Source organism: Leishmania infantum, chromosome 30 (genome assembly GCF_000002875.2).
Source record: "Leishmania infantum JPCM5 genome chromosome 30".
Classification (NCBI taxonomy): domain Eukaryota; phylum Euglenozoa; class Kinetoplastea; order Trypanosomatida; family Trypanosomatidae; genus Leishmania; species Leishmania infantum.
Genome location: NC_009414.2, coordinates 1,302,916 through 1,322,332, shown reverse-complemented (window position 1 = coordinate 1,322,332; position 19,417 = coordinate 1,302,916). Strand labels below are relative to the sequence as shown.

Sequence of the window (19,417 nt, the reverse complement as noted above, 5' to 3'; positions counted from 1 at the left end):
ACCATGCTCAGATGGCTGGAGTCGGCGCACGACGGCAATGCGTGTGTCCGCGGCTGCCATCGCGCCACGCGGATGAGGCCTGTGACAGGCCCGGTGCAGAGCGTAGCTGAGCGCATGCTGTATGAGCGAATGGACACGCTGAAAGAAGAATATATATATATATATATTCACGTCAGTGCCGTCTAGAGTGACAGAGGTGGAGCCGAGTGAGAAAGGCCTCCTCACTGTGTCGCCTTTGACGTCACTCTTCTCTCTTCCTTGTTTAGCATGAAAGTGTCTTTCGGACCTCTCCGGCGGGAAGTGAGAAAGCAGAATTTAGCGGCCCCCAAAACAGTTCGCACTCGCTAGTCCACGATTGTGCGAACGCGTCACCCTTGCAGTGTAGGCAGCCAAGATCTCCTGGGGTCGAGGTGGTGAAGGCGCCTGCAGACATGCCGCATCGGTTGCACAACTCCGTCTTGCCGTTAATATTCGTTATCATGCGCCGTTCCGTCACGCGCATGATGTCCACCATGACGACATGGTAATCTGCTAGAGATACCTCGCCTTCGAAGCGGATAAGGTCGGAGAGAAACCGAATCTCCATTATGCGCAAGTCCTTCGAGGTAACGCCACCAACCTCAGCGTAGAAGCTCATGTGGTAGTACACGTCGTCTCTACACTTGAGGGCCACCAAGACGGCTGTTAACAGCAGACGATGGATAGACCGCATATGCACCGGGAATCCGCTTAGCACCAGCCGCCGCAGGTAGGCGACGGCAAACACAAATGCTTCGGGCGAGCAGTGCATGTACGTCACTAGGCGCTCCGTGTACCTCTTCACCGAGATCGCAGGCGCGTGAGTCGCACAAAAGAAGTCGTGGGAAGGGTACTTTGCGTTCGGCGGGGGGACCACATGCCCGTCAAGGGCGGTCTCAGTGCACCTAGATGCCTGCACATCCATAAGATGCTGGACATAACCGGAGACAACCTCGACCAAGCGGGCCTGCGCCGGCGTCCTGTATACACAAGCTCGCAAAGGCATGGCTATGCTGAACACAATGGTTTCCCTGTCAACTAATGAGGATCCAAAGTACTGCGTGATCGAATATGAGTGTACTCACGCGCTACTGCGGTCTTCACCGAGAAAAAAAAAAGCACACGGGCCCCGATGCACTCTTCCTTTTGAATGCGTGTAGGCGTTTCGTTGGTGATGTTGTTTTCTTTGTACCGCGTTTAAGTCTACAAGACGGGAAAGCAAAGGATGAGCGCGGGCCGACGTGAAGGGGGATAGGAAAGAGAGAAGACGGAGGGCCCCCACGTGAGAAGCGCGACATCCAGGCACAACAACAAAAAGGAGCACAACAACGGAAAGCGGGGGGGGGAGAGAAAGCAGTGAAGTCATGGAGCGATGCATTACAAAGTCTGCAGGAAAGCAATGCACCACGCCTGCGCATGTGGCGGCCAGAGAGAGACAGAGAGGCAGACCCGACTGGCGGCTGGAAACTCAGGACCTGGGGGGTGGGGGTCGTTCAATCGCTGGTAGCTGTCGCATGGGAGTTCAGTGGAACGAGCGCTTGATCGTCATCTCTCAGCGCGCGCGGAAAACGACACGACAGAGAGAAAGCGTAGCGCTTTCAGCTCTACTTCTGTTGTGGAGGCGCTACCCGGCCTCCTTGAACCTCTTTCACGACAGCGGGACCAGGCACCACTGCGTTGAACCCTTCTTGTGCGTCTCTTTCGCGTTGGGGTGCTTCTTTATTTTTTTGTGTGTGGTACCACGAACAACAACACGGTCAAGAGAACCAACAAAAGATGAAACGACAGCGAAGAGTGTTTTTCTTAGCGAAAGCGGGGAACTACGGAGACACACGCTCGGAGTGTGCGTCCGCATCGGTGGATAGGTGTGAAGGTGAGCGACTGCAAGTTCGCTTTTCGAGATGTACCTCACACAGCAACAAACGACGCATGAGATGTCACGCTTTTTTCGCGCCGTTCTATGCCCCTCTATTTACTTCTGTCTTTTCTTCTTTTTCCTCATTTCCTTTCGTGTCAACGACGAAGGACGCGAAAAGAGGAGGGGGGGCGGAGAGAAGGGCACACGAGGGATGAGTTTGCTCGTGTGCGCGCGAGCGATTGTTTGTTGAGTCTGTGTATGTGATGCACATCAGCAAGCCTGCACACACCCACGAGCCCATAAACACGCGCACGCACGACGTATCATTGCACAGTTGTTCGTTTAAGAGGAAAGAAGGGGGCGTAAAGTCCTTTGTTGCACTCATGCGCGTCTCCAATGTTGTCGTCCTTGGAAGGGAGAGGAAGAGGTGCAGGCGGGGTTGAGTATCGTACAGCAAAGAAAGAAAAAAGAGGGGAACTTGTAAACAAGAACGGTGAGATAAAAAGTGGATGTCATTGTCGTCCATGGCACACCAACACCAAAAAGTCGTCGTCGCTTACCTGCTTGCTGCTCACCATATTCCGGCGCCGCGAAAGTGGCATGTGCGCGCCAGCGGGGTGGGACTGAGCTGAAGCCCGTCAGCTGCAGCGGAAGCGGTGGCCTCGGCGAGGCATTGCCAGGCCGGCATTCGTGTTGGTGAAGCGGCGATGCGAAGGGAGAAGGCAAAGGGAGGACAAAAACAAACGAAACAATAGTTATGTGCAGAAAAAGAGAAAAAATGAAGATTGGTCCGAGAACACACAAGAACAGAAGCGAAGAAGAGGAGAAAAGCTCAAGCGAGAAAACAGAAACGACAAAAGCACACAACAAGGGAGAGAGAGCACGGGTTAACACGAGGAAAGCGACAGGTGTCGCATCGGACCCGTTCTGACTCCATGTGCAGTGTACGTGTGACCGAACCGCGCGCCGCTGACGGCCCTCGCCGGAGTTCGCTAAGAAGTATGTGGGTATGTTGATAGGCGTCCGTGAGACACGGCCGCCGTCGCCGCTCTCACATTGTGTTTCCTGGAACAAATGGCATCGCCTTAACATTTGTACCGGGTCTCATCATGGCGGCGGCGGGAATCGCATAACCCTGCGGAATGTGCTGCGGTTGCGCCATCATCATCGGAGCCGCACCGTAGGGAAAGAAGTTCGGTGCGTTGTACACCATCCCGGCTGGAAACTGCGGTTGCTGAGCCATGTACTGAATGGGCACCGTGTACATTGGAAAAGGCGTGTTCAGTTGCGGCGGAGTGGGCGGCTGGACGATCCCGCTCATCATCGGCATCGTCGAAGACGCCATCGCAGTAGGCACTGCGCTCGCCGTCACCGTGGCGACGGGAGGAGAGGCCACTTTCTGAGGCTGTGACGCCGGCGCCGGCGGAGATGCGAACGCGCTGGTGTTGTTGGAGGCAGCGCTAGCGTACAGCTCCGACAGAGAGGCGCGAAGCTGGGGCTTAGGGGATGGCTTCGAGGTTGGCGGCAACGCAAACGCGTCCAGAGAACCTCCCCAGAGCGGGTCGTGGAAGAGGGCCATGCTGGATGACTCATCAACGGCCTCGGTCTTCTTCACAACTCCTTGACCAGGAATGTTTGTGCCTGTGATAAACTCAAACTGGCCAGACGGCCCGGATGACGACTCCTTCGGGTCAGGAAACGAGGGGTCGCTCACCTCCGGCATCACAATGGCAGGAGACGCCGCGGCTGCCGTCGAGGTGACGCGGGCCGTCGGATGCAGCGCTGAAGGCGCTGCCGCACTGGGCGCAGCGGGAGGCGCGGCGTTGGCCGACGACTGCGGCAGCGGCTTGGCAGCTGCTGACGGATGCGACGAAGGCTCTTGCGCCGGTCGGCACAGTTGCAGTTTCGCCAAAAGGGCATTGAGGCTCTCCTGCTTCCCGGTCACCGGTCGCGCCAGTGGCGGCCGCAGCGGCGGCGGCGGGGAGGCGGCTGTTGCCTGCCTCGTTTCAGCTACCGCGGCTACCGCCAGCGGGTCCTGAATCCCCAGCAGCTCAGTCGGGTCTCGGAGGTTGATTACGGTGAGATCGCTGGTTCTGCTCTTCCACACGTGATGGCGCGTGATGCCCCGCAGGGAGGCCTCCTCGTACTTTTTCGACCCCTCCATCGTCTCTGTGCGCAGCCGCAACCAAGAGTTCACTAATGAACGGGATGGGCGCCACCACGCAAAGCAAAGGGCAAGGGTGACGATCGTCGCGAGTCGCAAGATACGGGAGAAGCGCAGTAAGATGGAGGCCAGAGATGCAGCACCGTCGCACGCAGCGGGGGTTTGAGAATGCTGCGAAGGGGGCGGGGTGCTTTCAGCGAGAGGTGAAGTACAAGGAGAACGTAGCTCTCCTGCGCGCAGTCGTATGTGGGAGCGCAGGACAGAGGACAAGACATAAGCGCGTGCATACACGCATGCGGACGCAGCATTGATGGGAAAGAAACAGAGAACAAAGAAAAGTGAGGGAGATGGCGTTAGAGGAAGAGTGTCAGCGACGCTCAGCGAAAGCCCATCACGTGGGGAAGTGGAAGATGTGCAAGGGAGAACCCAGCAGCTATGCAGGGGGAGAGGCTAGAACGCTATCACGCAATCGTGTGCCGCTGCACATGGCGTTCATGAAGTTTTCACCAGAAGCGCGACACACTCATCCCGGCAAATGGAAAAAAAAAATCGAGCACACTTGCAAAGAGGAAGAGAGGCGGATCGTGAGTCTCTCTCCTCCGCGCGCTCCACGAGTGAGAGGGAGAGAGTGCGGACTCTACGATCGCGTGGAGAAGAAATATATAGAGAGCCTTCACACCAGCCGACCGACATCTGGCAGAAGAAAAAGGCTGCACGCATCAGAGAACCGGAGAAAGAGGAGCAACTCACACGGTGCCAAAGAGCACGTCGCTAACAGAACGCGGCGCCAACGAAACCTACGCGCCAACGACTACACACCACGCCTACCGCCCGAGCTGCGCGCACCACACACATGCATACACGAAAACTCTCATTGGAGATGAAAAAGCGCTGCAACTGCAATGGTGCATCACGCCAAGTACTTGTTCAGGTCGCCAACGATGAGGATCCTGCGATCTGGGAACATGTGTTCCAGGTGGGTGAGCGCCTCATCCCGCATGCTCCTCAGACGTGACAGCAGCTCATCCTGCTGCACTTTCAACTTTGCCAGGTCGTCTTCGGCATCCTGCATCTTCGCCTGGTGCGTCGTGGAGCGGTTTTCGGCCACCACAATCTGCTGCTGGAAACGGGTGATTCGATCCACAAAGCTGCCCCGCGCGCGGTAGCTCTCCTTCATACGAGCGAGCTCACCTTCTTTGGCGCTTGAGAGAAAGCGGCGCAACGCCTCCGTCTCCGTGGCGCACTCCAGCAGGTCCGCGGTGCCGCGCTCGCGGCAGAAGCACGATGCTGCCTCCAGCTCTGACATTACATTGGCGCGATGCTTTGCAGAAGCAAGATCAATTGAGAAATGCAGCCCATCTGTCGCTGGTAGACTGTCGTCCTCTACGGGGCGGGCTTCCATTTCAGTAGCATCCCAGTTGATCTGCACGGCATCCTTCCCCAGCCCTGCGAACGTCCCCGCCGCGCCTTCGTCATCGTCGCCCCAGTCAATTTGAGGTTCTGCCGCATCGGCCGCCTCACCACCGGCGTCGGTAGCCTCAGACAAGGCATCCGCGGGCTGGTACTCCGCCTCACTGAAAGCGCGCTGGAGCCAAGGAAAGTGGAAAGCAAATGGGTCCGTGCCGTACCGCCCAGCCGCAGTTCTCGCCAAAAGAGCGTTGTAGTACTCCTTCAGCGCCCTCACACGGGCACGAGCGTACTCTTGAAAGGCGGCGTTCACTTGCGCGCACGCTTCCCTCACACGCTGATCGACCGCGAAGACGACCTCGACTTCCCCGACAGCGGCAGCGAGCTCGATTCCGTACTCCCTCAGCATGGCGCGCCGCCTCTCTACCAGCTTGAGCTGTGTGCGCTGCGCCTCCTCGCAGACCCGGTGACAGTCCTCGATAGCGTTCTCGTTCTTCTTGATCTGCTTCTCGAGTGCTGGGATGTCATACTGCGCCATCTGCACGAGTCGAGGGGCTACGGACAACAATGCATTGTACTCACTCTTGTGCTTTCGAGAAAAAACGGACTTGCGATCCTCCAGCCACTCCTCCATCTGCTTGTAGTGAATAGAGATCGGCTGCGACGTCATGAGCGTAGCTTGCGGAACCCTTCACACTAATGAAATACCCTGTCTTCGCTCTGCCGCAGTATAAGAGAAGTCGTACGAGCAGGAGTGCTCGCAGGATGCGGCAAACCCACTTAACAGCAGAATCTGATCGTGAAGTTCGACCGCACCCTGCACACGTGCGCACCTACCCTCATTGAACGGCAATTCACACCCCGAAAGTTGTAAACAGAGAAGTAGGAAATGAAAAGAAAAAGAAGCTTCAGTCCACACGACGAGTCCCATGTCCACATACGTCACACAAGCACGAAGTAGAACTCCTGACCAGCAAGCACACAGGACACCCGTGATGCTGAGGGCGGCTAACAGCATGACTCTCCTAAACGCACCCGGGCGGCGGCCCCAACACCCCGAAGAAAGGGCAGGAAACAACAACCCAACAACGTGAAAGTCACCCAGGAAGAAGAGTGACGCGGGGAGAAGAATGCGGGTTGAAAGAGTGGAAGCTTCGCAGCAACACCGACTACCACATCGTGATTCTATCACTTCTCACAAGAAACTTTCCTTCTCAACCTTCGATCCACAACGCAGCAGCTCGCAAAGTCACACGCATGCACAGTTGCAGCCCACGCACCCACTGCCGCGCTGCGGCGACGTCCTGGCCGTCTAGGAGCAACCGTCATGTCGTTGAATCGGGACATGCGTCTAGCGGGCCCCTCCTCTCCCGCCTCGTCCCCTCTTCGGGTACGTGCCGCGCGGTCGGCGCCTCATCCGCCCGCACGGTGGGATGGAGGAGATGCCGCATGCTGCGCGCGCATGCGCTGTGGGCATAATCGGCATGTACTACGGGGCTCCTCTCTCGCTCATCACTCGCGCTCCCTCCCTCTCTCTTGCTGCACCGAGAAGACTGAACGCCGTGCAGACCAAGCGCCTTCCAGGCCTGCAGGGGAGAAGTGAGTCTCCTGCAGCGTACACACTTGCAGCGAGGACTCGTCGAGGAGACGGGACAACCAACGCCGTGTGGCGTCGTCCAGCCCACTGCGATTCCGGTGCATGCAGAGCGGGCCGTTGCCGCGATCACGCTCCACACCACCGCAACGCAGCAAAGGCAGCAAAGGCAGAAAAGCGGTGGGCGCCTGCGCGCATATGTGGTGAGCCGTCGGTGCGACTCGTCGTGAGCTGGTCCAAGCGCGATCATGGCCGCACGTCTCCTCGGCACCGCGCCAGCCAAGCGCTGTCCGCCGACGCCAAGAGGCCGCAGCCGTGCCCGGCGGCCGGGCCGCAGGCTCTTGGCCTCCCCACACAGAGCCTGGGTTCCACACCCTGATACCGCGGTTGGGTGGCGAGTCTCATGAGGATATGCGGACAGGAAGAGGGGCAGTAAAGCGATGGCGAACGCAATCGTATTTAGAGATAGGAGCAGAAGGGGCGTCGCCATGTGCGAGAGAGTGAGGCAGGTGGTTCGGTGTGGAAGAGACAGTACGGTAAAGCATGGTGAAAGCATACGTTTAAGAGTGAATCTCCCAGGTTCATCTTCCACAATGATTGAGGAAAGCCGTGCCACTGCAACTCATATGCGGGCGTCTTTGCCGTCAACAGCTGCCTCGGGCATCCCTTTTTCTTTCCGTCTGTGAAGAGGTGCTCTAGCTTTAGTGCACTTGCGCATGTGCAGTGGAAAAGGCCGACTCATATCACATGGCTGTGATACAGCAATGTCTCGCTTCTCGTCTCGCCCTCTTCCAGCATTCTCAGCATTGCCCGGCGCTTGGTCGCATGACTCACGAGGTTTCTCCTACTCGTGGTCCTCGCGTTGACTTTTCTGTTACATCACCGATCTTCAATTTTGCTTGTGTTTGTGTGTACGTTTCTTCTTACTATGCTACAGTTAAGAACTCCATAATGACTAAAGATGTGTCTGGGTGTCTGGGTGAGCGTGCGCGGGAGAGTGGGCAGTCGCAGCAGCGGCGTCACCAATGAGCGGCGCCTCTCAGAACCTCGCAAGCGACGTGGTTCAAAAGAAACGTAATGCGCCGAAATGTGTGCCGCGTGCCGGCCCCAAGGCACCGCTCGGATGAGGAGGAGAAAAGGGATGCGGGCGTGAAGAAAACCATTCGTTAGTGGGTGCTCGCGGAGAAGAGAACGAAGACACCAGCATGTACCGTGTGAGTGATTCGGCGACGAAAGCAGGCGCGGTCTCATCGATACTCTCCCCCCCTTTTGTGCCCCACGTGGCAGCGCACTTGCGACTGGGTCGGATGCGGTGCACGATGCCGTAGAATCTTCACAGCTTACGCGTGCTTGAGGCTCTGGATGACCGACTCGAGCACGCCGATTCGAATCTCAATTACCGCCCTCGCCTTGTCATCATGGGCGCTATTCAAAGCCGATTGCTGCTGCGCGAGCGCCTTCTCCGCGGCATCGACGTCGAGCTCCGTGAGCGGGATGCACTCCACGCAGTTAATATCGCAGGAGCCTTCGTTGTTGATGTGGGCGAAGCCGCCGCTCGTAAAGTACTTCTTCACCGTGCCATCTGGCATCTCTACCGTCAGTGGCGCGGGGGTGAGCTGCGTGATTTCGTACGCGTGGCCGGGGTACACACCGCACTCGCCGTTGACGCCCACGATTGTGACGCACTTCACCGGCGCCTCCTTGAAGAGGAACTCGTCCTGGCGGGTGACGGTGAGGCGCAGCGTTTCCATGTTCTCGTAGGCGGAGTGGATATCCTTATCCACAACCTTGTGCTCCATGAACTCGAATGCCTCCGGCATCTCTTGGTAATCGGCAAGCAGGGGCAGCGTACGCGCCACCAGGCGACGACCACAGAAGCGGAACATTTTCTACTGCCGCACGGAAAATGAGGGAAGTGGTGCACGACGCGGATGATGGAAGGGAAGAGAGCGGTAAAGCTGCGGAGAGGTGCGACGCGAGCGGAGGGGAGAAGGGAAAGAGCGGAACACGTACTCACCACTTTTCTCTCTTCTCCAGCGAGCGATGTGGTGCGTCCACGTTGTTGCGCGCGAGCGTGGGAAAGCAGGCGAAAGGAAGTGTACAATGCAGAGACGTACACGAAAGGAGGGCGGAGAGGGGCGGAATGCGACGGAGGGGACAAAGTCGAGGGAGTCGTCTACTTGGGAAGAGACGCTCACGTAGACAAGGCGTCCCGCGCCCGCAAGTCTCCCTCCAGGGTAGGGGGAACTCCTTGTAGTCGCCTTAACTGTGCCACTCCACTTCTCCCACGGAGGAGACGCGGTAACCGCGTTTCGTGGGGGCAGGGGGAGGGGAGAAGGCGAGGCAGCCAACAGTGCAAGCAGTGAACCGGGAAAAGATGAGCACGGCAGCTCTGTCACGGAGTACGGAAAAGACCCTGCTTTTCCCACCGCTGCGCAATGCCACCACCACCTCACATGAATACAACACGCCTCTCCCCCTTCCACCCCCCCCCCACAACCAGCACGCAATGAAGGCCTCCAGCGCTATCAACAGGGTCATGAGGTGCCCAGTGCGACAGCCGGCGTGCTTCATGGGGATAGGGCAGGCAGGGAAAGAGTCCGAGCGCCCGCTTCTTGGCCTAAACGGGTTGCTGTTGTTGTTGTTTCTCTTTGACACGAAAGGATGGCAAATCACAAACACAGGGAAACCAGCATATCTTCGTCAGCGTTAGCCCGCTCTGCTGAGCAGTCCGCCAAACGCGCGGTCACAAGGACCTTACAGGCGGCGACCACGGCGGGAACCCTTGCGGCGGGTGGAGTCGGTCGGGATCGGGGTGACATCCTCGATGCGGCCAATCTTCATCCCAGCGCGGGCGAGCGCGCGGAGGGCGGCCTGGGCGCCAGGACCAGGGGACTTGGTGCGCACACCACCGACGGCGCGCATCTTGACGTGCAGGGCGTTGATTCCGCACTCCTTGCAACGCGCCACGACGTCCTGGGCGGCCATCATCGCAGCGTAGGGGGAAGACTCATCTCGATCGGCCTTCACCTTCATACCTCCGGTGACCTTCACGTATGTTTCGCGGCCGGACGTGTCCGTCACGTGCACAAACGTGTCATTGAAGGAGGCGTAGATGTGCACGACGCCGTAAACGAGGTCGCCCTTCTTCACGTTCGGGCCGTACGCCTTAACTTCCTGCTTCTTGGACATTCTGGTAGCCTGCACAAGATTCAGCACAGCAGTAGGAAAGGGGGAGCGCGAGGGAGCGGGCGAGCGCAAGCGTGTTGCGTTGTCGAAACAAAAGAAAATAATAGACGGAGCGCAAGTGTTTCGTTTTGCGTGGCGCAAACGGCCACACAAACGTCAGAGGAGGGATCGTGTATTTGCGTGTGTGTGTGTATGAGCGGCACAGGAAAAAAAAAGGGAAAACACGACGAGAGGAATGAGGTCCCAAGTGCGCCAATGCACGAACAGAAAAGGAAAGAGATAATCAGCACAGGTAAAAGGAGAGCAGAGTTGCACGGAAAGAGCGGATGCATTACAGCGCGGGAAAGAGAGGGGGGAGCCGGTATCAGTTTTCCAAGATGCTCAAGAGAAGTAGACAGCCCTTTTTCTCGCGTCGTTGCGGCAAAAGACTGCTTTGATCGCGCAATCTTCTTCCATGCGTTGACCTCCAGCCCAGTGGCCCTCCACATGTTGCCCTGAGCAGCCGCATACTGCGGGCGCGGAGTAATGCTCACCGTTTTACTAGGCTATTGTACGAAGCAGGACACCCATCGAAGCCGGCGAGCAGCCGCAACGGAGAAAAGGGAGGCAAAAACGAACAGTAGCGGAGATGCGGCGTTGCCGTCTCCTTTCCCTTTTGTAAACGTGTGCATATTTAGCCATGGGCCTCTCTGCGTCGCACGGGCAGCTGCGTTTATCCTGTTTGTTGTTTTGTGCCCTTTAAAACAGCGCTACCTTCTACTCAGCACCATCGCTACTCCCCTCCTCCTCTTCATCTGTGGTTTCCTCGTCTTCGTCGACGCCATCGTCGCACGGAGCCGCCTTGCCCACCACCACCTTCTCTGGTCCTTCAGAGCCCTGTGTGGTCTCCTCCTCGTCGTCATTATCGCCGTCGCCCCCGTCCTCATTGTCCGCCTCGTGTCCATCGCTTCCGTGGTCGTTCGAGAGCCGGTCCGTCTCCTCCGAGAGCAGACGAATCACCTCCGCGGCAGCCTCATGGGCTGCAGCGTCATCTAAGAAGTTCCCGGCGAGGACCGACTGGATGTCGGCAATAGTCAACCCTCGCTCCTCTAGGTAAGTGCGGTTGAGAATGGGATGCTCCTCCCAGTACCGAAAGGTGTCGGAGCGGTCGGCATCGTTGTCCGGCTGGCGGGAGCGCTTCGCCGTCAGCTCGCTGGAAGGAGCGGAGGAGTAGGACTGTGAAGAGTCATCGCTGTCGGTCTCCTCCTCCTCCTCGTCCGAAGCAGAGCCTTCCTCGTCGCCGCTGTCCTCATCAACGAAGCACAGCGGCGCATAGTCGTCGTCCTGGATATCGAAGAACGCGTCGTGGTCACGCAGCATTGCGGCAGGGGTAGCGCGGGTGTCGGGCGCGTACTCTAGCATAGGGAGCAGGAAGTCGGCGATCTCCTTAGCCTTTTTCTTGGTAAACTTGTGCCGCTGATGGAGCACGTCCTCCAGGACCCAGTACTGTAGATCTTTGATGTTGCGCAAGTCCCCTTTCGAGTTGTAGTAGTAGCTGCGGTACTTGCCGTCGCCCAGTCGCATGCTCTCCGGCAAGTCGCCCAGGAGCTCGCTCATTAGAGCCAGATGATCCTCATCACGCGAGTAGTCGTCGCCCTTTTTGGGATCGAAGAGGAACTGGCCGGTGATGAGCTCAAAAATCATGCAGGCGCAAGACCAAATGTCGATTGGCGTCGAATATGGCTCGCCTAGGATAACCTCGGGGCAGCGATACTGTCGTGTCTGCACCTCGTCCGTGAACTGTTTGTGTGTCCAGCAGCTATTACCAAAGTCGGCCAGGATGACATGATGAAAGCGCTCGACCTCCCACTCCGGGTCGGTCTTGCTTCCTTCCGAATCTGCGTCTCCGTTCTCGTTACTGCCGTGTTCGTCGCCTCTAGATTTGTGGTCGCCATCGTCCTCGCCCAGGAGCGTCTTTCGCTCCTCCTTCGCCAGCTTCTTGTAGTAGCGTCTTCGCTGTGATTTGGTCATGGTCTTGGGGTCGCGCTCCGTCAGCTTTGGGCGCTGATGCAACGGAGGCGGGTGGAAATGCTTCATCAGCGATATTATAGAATGCTTCGGGGTCGATAAGAGTACATTCTCTGGCTTGAGGTCTGTGTGGATGATGTCGATAGAGTTGATGTGGTCGAGGCCTATAAGCACCTGCCGCGCAATGCACTTCACAATTGGTAGCGGGATGCCGCGGTACTCGTAGCGCTCCATCAGGGAAAGCAAGTTCTCGCCGTAAACGTCAAAGAGCATGCACACGTGTGTGCCATTCGGCCCAGTGTGTTTGAAGTAGTCATTCAAGCGGGCACAGCAACGGTTCTTGTGCGGGTCTGCCTCCATGATCTCCGAGAGCAGCTTGATCTCGTCGTAGGCGGCCTCGCTGTAGCTGGCCGCCGATTTCTGAATCTTCATGGCCTGGTAGCGCTCCTTCTGATAGTCCCACACTAGCCACACAGTAGAGAAGTAGCCCCAGCCCAGCTTCTTGACGACGCGGTAGCGATCGTTATAGACTTCACCAATGACAACGTGGTGGTAGCCTCCCTTGCGGTACTCCCGGGAGGGCTCGTTGGCCGTGTCACTGTAGTCTTCCTCGGTGCCGCCGCCGTCGCCGTCGCCGCCGCCGTCGCTCCCCACGTCGCCCTCGCCGTCGCTGCGGTGCGTCGTGCTCTGCTGCTGTTTGAGTCGGTTAGCGATCGTGTGCGCCTGCTCCTTCGTCATGCCGGTTTTGACGAGGATGCCCTCTTTTTCTGCGATCTCCTGGCACTTCTTCCCTTTTTTAAGAGGCTGCAGCTTCTCCTCCGCCACCGGCTCCTCGCGCTCGATTTCCTGAACGAGGGCCGCCACGGTTTCGCGAACATCGCGACTTACGCTGCTCGTGGGGTCTATGAACTTGGCCTTGCGCTTGCTCTTGTCATGCTTGCTTCCCTTCTTCGAGGCGCCTTTTACTGGTTTCCCGTGCTTCTTTGATTTCCCCATTTCCGAATGCTCACGACCGCGTCCGTGTGCGTCTGGGCGTTGTTGGTGCCACGATTGCTGTGAGAAAGCAGCCAAAATGCCCGGCTGAGAAGCAGAAATCGAGTAGGGAAAAAAAGAAAATAAGCGAGTAGCCAGCTGTGCGATGGGCAAGCAAATTCGAAATGTGAGGCGGGGAGGAGAAGAAGCAGGCACAAACCGGCAAGCGTTATAGTGCTTGGTTAAGGAGCTGATAACGCTCGTAAAGGGCACAGATGAAACGCCAAACAGTAGAGCAAAAAGGGAGAGAGAGAAAAGGAAAGTGAGCTGGAGGAGAAGCCGGGGCGGCCGTATTGCGGACAGCGACGGCACAGGCAAGAGTGCGTCGAAAGGGAGTGGACGGCAACGTGGGATACGATTCTACACAAGAGAAAGATCGAAGGAAAGAGAAGCCAATGAAAGAGAGCACACGAAGAATGGATAAACACTCAGGCAAAGGGCGAACAACAGATGTGTTTGGGAAGGCACGAGGGTCTAAGGATAAATCGACAAGAGCAGCGAAGAGAGAGAGAGAGCAAGACGGCTACGGTGCACACACCTTTCCGTGAAATAAAAGATGGGTACTCCCCTTTAAATGGGTAGCTGGACAGACGGTGGAGTAGCGGTGCGAACGGCTCGGTAATGCACACATGCACGTTAGCGAGCAGCGCGAACACTCTCGGTACTCTCGGCACTTGGTTGTGGTGTGCGTGTTTTGTGTGGGTGTGGGTTTGAGCTGAGTGAAGAAAGGAAGAGAGGAAAAGAGGGAGGGAAGGGGTTCAGTGGAGAAAAAAGTAAACAGCTGAAGTGCGTAGCGCCGACGACGCGGTAGAGAGAAGAGCGCGCGTGAAAAAGCGGCAACAGTGGAGAGGAGTGTTTGCTCGAAAAGGGAGGGTTGGAGAAGACGAGCACACAAGAGAAGCAGAGTCATTGGGAAAGGTAGAGTGCCCTCACGCCAGAGCTGATGGGACCGCGCTGCTGAAAAGTGAACTGGCTGTCGCACATGCCGCGCATGGTCCACTTCTCTGCGCGCGCGGCCGGCGGCCGCGGAGGTGTAACGCCACCACGAGCTCCAAAACGAGTTGGAAATCGAAAGATCGCCCTTTTCTATGTTCCGTTTTCGCCTTTGTTTCGCCGTTCTTTTTTGTGTCTTTTTACTTGACTCACAACAAAAAGACGCACAAACACGCGCGCACGCTTGTGAGCGCGCGTGTGTGCGCCTGCTCTCTTCATACCGCCACACCACTCCTCACGGCTACTAGAAGAGGACGTCATGGCGAGCGGCGTAAAAATAGACAGTGGTCGATGCACGCATACACATACGCCTACCTGCAGATCCGGTAAGTCTTCTCAAGCCCTCCTCGCAGGGCTCGGTACAACAACAGAAGTACATGCACGGGCAGACCCTACAACACCATCGCGTGGACTCAGCGGCGCATACGCGCATGAGTCTCTCCAGGAGTGCGGGGCAAAGGGTCACGTAAAACTGCAGCAGCACACTCACACGCCCGCACACACAAGCACAAACACAAACGTCGAAGAGAGAAACAGAAAAAGAAGATTGGCAAGGCGAGCGGAAAAAACGCGACCAGTAAGAGGAGATAGAAAGCAGCGTTATCTATTCAAGTGCACGACGATAGAAGCAGCCGCGCGTGGAATGACAGTTGTGTTTGTGTTCGTGCCAGGGATGCTAGGTGAAGCGCTTGTGAGGATGTGAAAGGTGGCAGGGTGCGCGTGAAAGAGCCGGTCAGAGAGACGCGCCAAGAGAGTCGCCCGCAAAATCGGCAAACGGTAGACGGAAAAAAGAAAGCCGAAAAACAAACTGAGACAGAGGGGAGGAAGAGGGGGCGGAGCAGCAACGCTACGAAGCGAGAGCTCATCACTACTGGTCAATGTGTTAACCGTACAGATCCACACCACCGTATTCGCAAAAAAAAGGCTGTCTTTCCTGCAGGAAGAAGCATCGGCCCCATCCCCGCCCCTCCGCCTTCATGCCTCATTCACCTCGCGACAAATGGTCCGCCCTCAGCGCCTCCATCGACAGTGCCCCACCCCTCCCCTCCATCAGTCTTTGCTTTGTGTCACATCAACAAGAACGCGAGAACACAAAAGTCGTGATACCGACAAAAAGAAAATGTGAAGTCTACTCAGGAGCATCCATACATGCGGGCGGGATATGAACAACGCTCGCTGGTGGTAACGAACACCGCCCTCGCTCGCTCTGCCAACGAGACCGATAAAACAGATAATGTGTCATTTGCCTCATCAGCGCATTTCACGCGTCTCGTTTGGAGGTGGGACTGGAGGTTAGCAGCCGTTCGTCTGCCATCTCCCCGCTTCTCTCCTTCTCGCTCCTTCCCCGCCTTGACGCGTGCGTCATGGCTCTCTCGAGCACGGAGGCGAGCGGGGGCAGAAGAGAGCGGCGCCGCGCTTACCGCTGCAGAGCACGTAGGAGCTCCTCAATACGCGCGCTTTCGTATTCCTTTCCAGAATCCCCGCCATCATCCGTTGAGGATGTGGCGGTGGCGGTGTAAAACACGTCATCCTTCTTCGCATCCGCCTCCGAGAAGCTTGCCAGCTGCGTCTCCCACTGATCGAGCAGCCCCTTGATCTCCGGAGAGCTGTCAGCCGCCTTACGCAGTTGCTGATTTCGGGCAAAGAGTTCTCTAGCGAGCAACTCGCACTGCTGAGTCTTCTCTTCCAGCTGCTTCTTAGAAAGATCGTGCTGGGCTTGCTCTCGGCGCAGCATGCCCTCAAGCGTGGTGTTGGCTTCGACGTGCACCGTCACGAGCTCGCGCTGATGAAGGACCTCCTTGTACAGCATGTCAAGTAACTGCTCGAGCGTATAGTGGCCTGAAGATGGCGGCGGCGGCGGCGGTGGCGGCTGCGAGGCACGCAGAGGAGGTGTACTGCCGGGAGAGATGTGCTGCGGGCGCAGCACCGGCGTGTGCCCGTCGGGCCGAAAAGGCGCGCGGAGCTCCTCGACGCCGTGGGCGAAAGTGCAGCCGCGGAATGTGCATGTCCCTGTCTGCTCCCAGTTGCGGCAGATGGTAGTCTTGTACTTGGTAGGGTCGACGCCGACACGCTTCGGTACCCCGACATACTGCTCGTCCCCCAAGGAGAAAGATGGCGGCGCCTGCTGCCCGTGAGACTGCGGCAGCAAGGACGGTGAGACGTAGGGGTGCATCGCGGGGCTGGGGTGCGACGACGAGTAGCTGCCGCCCTTGACGGAGAAGGTCATGGCTCTGATGTGGATGCTTGTTCTGCGGATATGCACCACGAACGGGAGAGTTCGCAGACGGGTATTTGGGCTCAATGGCGAAATCAACGAGAGCGGAGCAAAACAGCAGAAGAGGCGGGAAGGGGCAGCTCACGACCGGTGTGCATGCGTGCTTGTGATTCCGTCCTGACCGTGCAAGCGAGAGCGAAACCCCGTGTTATCGCGCACGAATGGGGAAAAAAGTGCCAAAGCCAAGGATCCAAAACAGCGTGTCACGTTTTCGTATTGCTTCCCACTTTGCGCTTTTTTGTGCTCTTCCGTGCGCGTCGCTCCTGTTTGTGCTTGACGGTTCGACGAGGATGATAGGCGTCGTACAACGGTGTTGGCGTGTGCGTGCGTGTTTGTGAACGGGTGGGGGCGAGTGTGGGGGGTACTTCGTACGCTTCTTGTTTTTCTATGCAGAGATGGGTAAAGGCGCTGCTGGATGGTGATTCGCTGCGATGGCCGCGACGCGTTGACGCGGGTTGGTGAGAGAGAGAGACAGCGAGGAGGGCGTGGAGCCACAAAGGAGTACGAGAATGCGACACATGTGCATGCCGTCGCGTTGCGGCTCACGGGAAGGGCAGAGGGCGCGATACAAGCAGCGAAGAGGAGGGAAAGGGAAAGGAGCTCCCAGACGTGGCAAGACACAGCAACAAAAACGCATTCGCATGAGAACGCTGATCTCCGTTGGACTGCCAAGGGCTCTCTCGTCACTACGCTTTCTCACTCTACGCTGTGCTGGAGTGCGCCCTCATCAGCCTCATTGCCCGCTAGCACGCCCCTTCTTGGCCGTCCTTGTGCATCAGCACAGACTTGCTGGTGCACGCAGACAAATGAACTTTACAGCGGAGGCAGGAGAAAGGACGTGCAGACGGGGATGGCAGTTCACGTTAGCCGCACTGCACTTTTTTCTTCATTTTCGGCATTCTCCTTGTTACGTAGCCATCTTCATCAATGGTGCGTTCTCCGTCGTGCGCACTCAGCTCTACATGGGCAACCTCTCGCTCCCGAAGAGACATCATAGCGCACGGGCACCTCAGATCGGCTTAATTTTAAAGTGAATGGAGACCAGCGCGAAGATGAGCGCCTTCACATCCCGCACAAAGCTGTAGAACCTCACCAGGCTGTCGGTCTCCGAACTCTTCGGAATCTCGGCCATCGACGTCAACTTGTTCGTCAAGAGCGATATATGGGTGTTGCCGAGGTGAATCTCCAGCTCCTGCCGCCCATTGCGATCCGGAGCTGGCCACCGCTCGTCGTCACTCTCGCAGACCGAGTACTGCACAATGAGCTTCTTCACCTCCTCGAGCACCGCTGGAGAGACGCGTGCTTGCTTCTTGATGATGAAGTCGTTTCTATAGTTGCTGTTGTTGACGTATTTCAGTGATCCAGTCTCTGATATCTCGAACTCAAGGAACTCGTTGCCGTAGCGGCCAGTATGCCCGGAGTAATACCGCACGTAGTACAGCTGAGAATCCATCGTCTCTGCCGGCGAGACGGCGGCCAAGTCTTCCTGTTCCGCCATTGTGCCGGACTACACTAAGAGGGGTATCCGCTGACCTGCAAATGCGTGCGTTAGTGCGCGCGTGTTCAGATGCGTCGTGAACAGGGCACAAGCCAGTGGCAATCTGTTCTTCCCAAGCGAAGCCCCTCTTTGGCCAGTAGGCGTTGCTCGAGTGTGTATTATTCGAGGTAGAGGATTGAGAGAAAACGAAGCGGGAACGGAGAGTGGGCAGCGGTGGAGAACAAGAAAGTTCGCATGTGCGTGGTGAGAAGGCATGACAGGTATGAAGCGCATGCAACTATGAAGCCGATAAGGGCCAAGAGGGCACGCGATCATCCTAACTGAAGACGTCAGCTCGCCCACGATGGCGCCAAAGAACTCCCCCTTCCCCACCCGCTTTCCTAGCGGCACCGATCAAGGGGCGGCGTAACGATACTCAGAGAGACGTCGGGTCATCATGGTGCCTGTTGCCGGACACATCATAGTGCGTCCCTTTCTGACCCCCACGGCCTCTTTTGCCTGAGACGTCAGGAGCGACCGCGAGCAGATAAGCACCAGGGACCCACAAGCCACACAAAGGGCGCTGCGGCGGTGGATATCCGTGAGAATGGGGAAGTAGGCCACGTCGCCCGAGACCGCGTGCCACATCGGCGAAAGACGAGCGCACCAGATGGGTTTTCCACAGCGCTGAGGCCACTGACTCCCTTTTCCCTCCATCACTGGTAGAAGTCGCTAGCGCATCCTACGCTTCTCCTTCCATTTTCGTGCTTCTCTTGCTTTTCCCTCTGGGGCCAGATACTACATGCCTTCGCGTCACATAGTAAAATTCTAAAAGCGAATTCGCTACCGCCTGCGTCAACTTTAGTTTTCCTTCCTGCATTCCTCTGCATCTGCGTTCTTATTTTCGACTAAACATTCTTCTACCTTGACGTTGCCTCACTGGGCCGTGTTCACGCGGCACACGTGACTCGCGCGAAAACAGCGAGTCGTCCGGAGGGGGGGGGTGCGTGCGCGACAGCGGCGAAGGCGGCAACGACGTCCGAGATGCAACGGCAAGCGGGGAAAACAAAATGTAGAGACACACGTAAAATCGTCATACACGCTCCCTACGCTGACGTCAGCAGAAACATCACAATGCACAGGACATGCAAAATAAGCAAGCGCAAAACGAAGAGAGAAAATCGGATGGTAAAAGAACGATGGAAACAACAAAAAAAAACGGCGGGGATTACTGAAGGGGAAAGAGGCGGAGAGACGCAGCAAGGAGGAGCGATGGAGGGAACACCGCGACGCTAACAAAAGCAACGCAATAAAATGAATGAAGAAACTTTGTGTCGACACAAGAGTCGTAAGCCAATAAGAGATAGACCATACACTGTATGACTAATAAGGCGAGAAAGAGA

The 19,417-nt window shown here is 57.1% G+C and overlaps 8 protein-coding genes across 8 annotated transcripts; all 8 read right to left on the bottom strand.

The window, feature by feature from the left end:
* Positions 1-262: 262 nt before the first annotated feature.
* Positions 263-1,024, bottom strand: CYC7 (putative CYC2-like protein; the record flags this gene model as incomplete). The annotated part of the gene is made up of 1 exon (XM_001467186.1): positions 263-1,024. The coding sequence occupies one exon, from the start codon at positions 1,022-1,024 to the stop codon at positions 263-265; it is 762 nt and encodes a 253-aa protein (XP_001467223.1).
* Positions 1,025-2,927: 1,903 nt separating this feature from the next.
* Positions 2,928-4,040, bottom strand: LINJ_30_3680 (conserved hypothetical protein; the record flags this gene model as incomplete). The annotated part of the gene is made up of 1 exon (XM_001467185.1): positions 2,928-4,040. One exon carries the CDS (start codon positions 4,038-4,040, stop codon positions 2,928-2,930), a length of 1,113 nt encoding a protein of 370 aa, XP_001467222.1.
* Positions 4,041-4,950: 910 nt separating this feature from the next.
* On the bottom strand, positions 4,951-6,117 carry LINJ_30_3670 (conserved hypothetical protein; the record flags this gene model as incomplete). The annotated part of the gene is made up of 1 exon (XM_001467184.1): positions 4,951-6,117. The coding sequence occupies one exon, from the start codon at positions 6,115-6,117 to the stop codon at positions 4,951-4,953; it is 1,167 nt and encodes a 388-aa protein (XP_001467221.1).
* Positions 6,118-8,381: 2,264 nt separating this feature from the next.
* Positions 8,382-8,927, bottom strand: LINJ_30_3660 (putative ATP synthase, epsilon chain; the record flags this gene model as incomplete). The annotated part of the gene is made up of 1 exon (XM_001467183.1): positions 8,382-8,927. The coding sequence occupies one exon, from the start codon at positions 8,925-8,927 to the stop codon at positions 8,382-8,384; it is 546 nt and encodes a 181-aa protein (XP_001467220.1).
* Positions 8,928-9,798: 871 nt separating this feature from the next.
* LINJ_30_3650 (40S ribosomal protein S14) lies at positions 9,799-10,233 on the bottom strand (the record flags this gene model as incomplete). Its single annotated transcript, XM_001467182.1, has 1 exon — positions 9,799-10,233. The coding sequence occupies one exon, from the start codon at positions 10,231-10,233 to the stop codon at positions 9,799-9,801; it is 435 nt and encodes a 144-aa protein (XP_001467219.1).
* A 753-nt stretch (positions 10,234-10,986) lies between these two features.
* Positions 10,987-13,233, bottom strand: LINJ_30_3640 (putative protein kinase; the record flags this gene model as incomplete). Its single annotated transcript, XM_001467181.1, has 1 exon — positions 10,987-13,233. One exon carries the CDS (start codon positions 13,231-13,233, stop codon positions 10,987-10,989), a length of 2,247 nt encoding a protein of 748 aa, XP_001467218.1.
* Positions 13,234-15,679: 2,446 nt separating this feature from the next.
* LINJ_30_3630 (putative zinc finger-domain protein) lies at positions 15,680-16,489 on the bottom strand (the record flags this gene model as incomplete). Its single annotated transcript, XM_001467180.1, has 1 exon — positions 15,680-16,489. The coding sequence occupies one exon, from the start codon at positions 16,487-16,489 to the stop codon at positions 15,680-15,682; it is 810 nt and encodes a 269-aa protein (XP_001467217.1).
* A 1,057-nt stretch (positions 16,490-17,546) lies between these two features.
* Positions 17,547-18,035, bottom strand: LINJ_30_3620 (putative mago nashi-like protein; the record flags this gene model as incomplete). Its single annotated transcript, XM_001467179.1, has 1 exon — positions 17,547-18,035. One exon carries the CDS (start codon positions 18,033-18,035, stop codon positions 17,547-17,549), a length of 489 nt encoding a protein of 162 aa, XP_001467216.1.
* Positions 18,036-19,417: the final 1,382 nt, after the last annotated feature.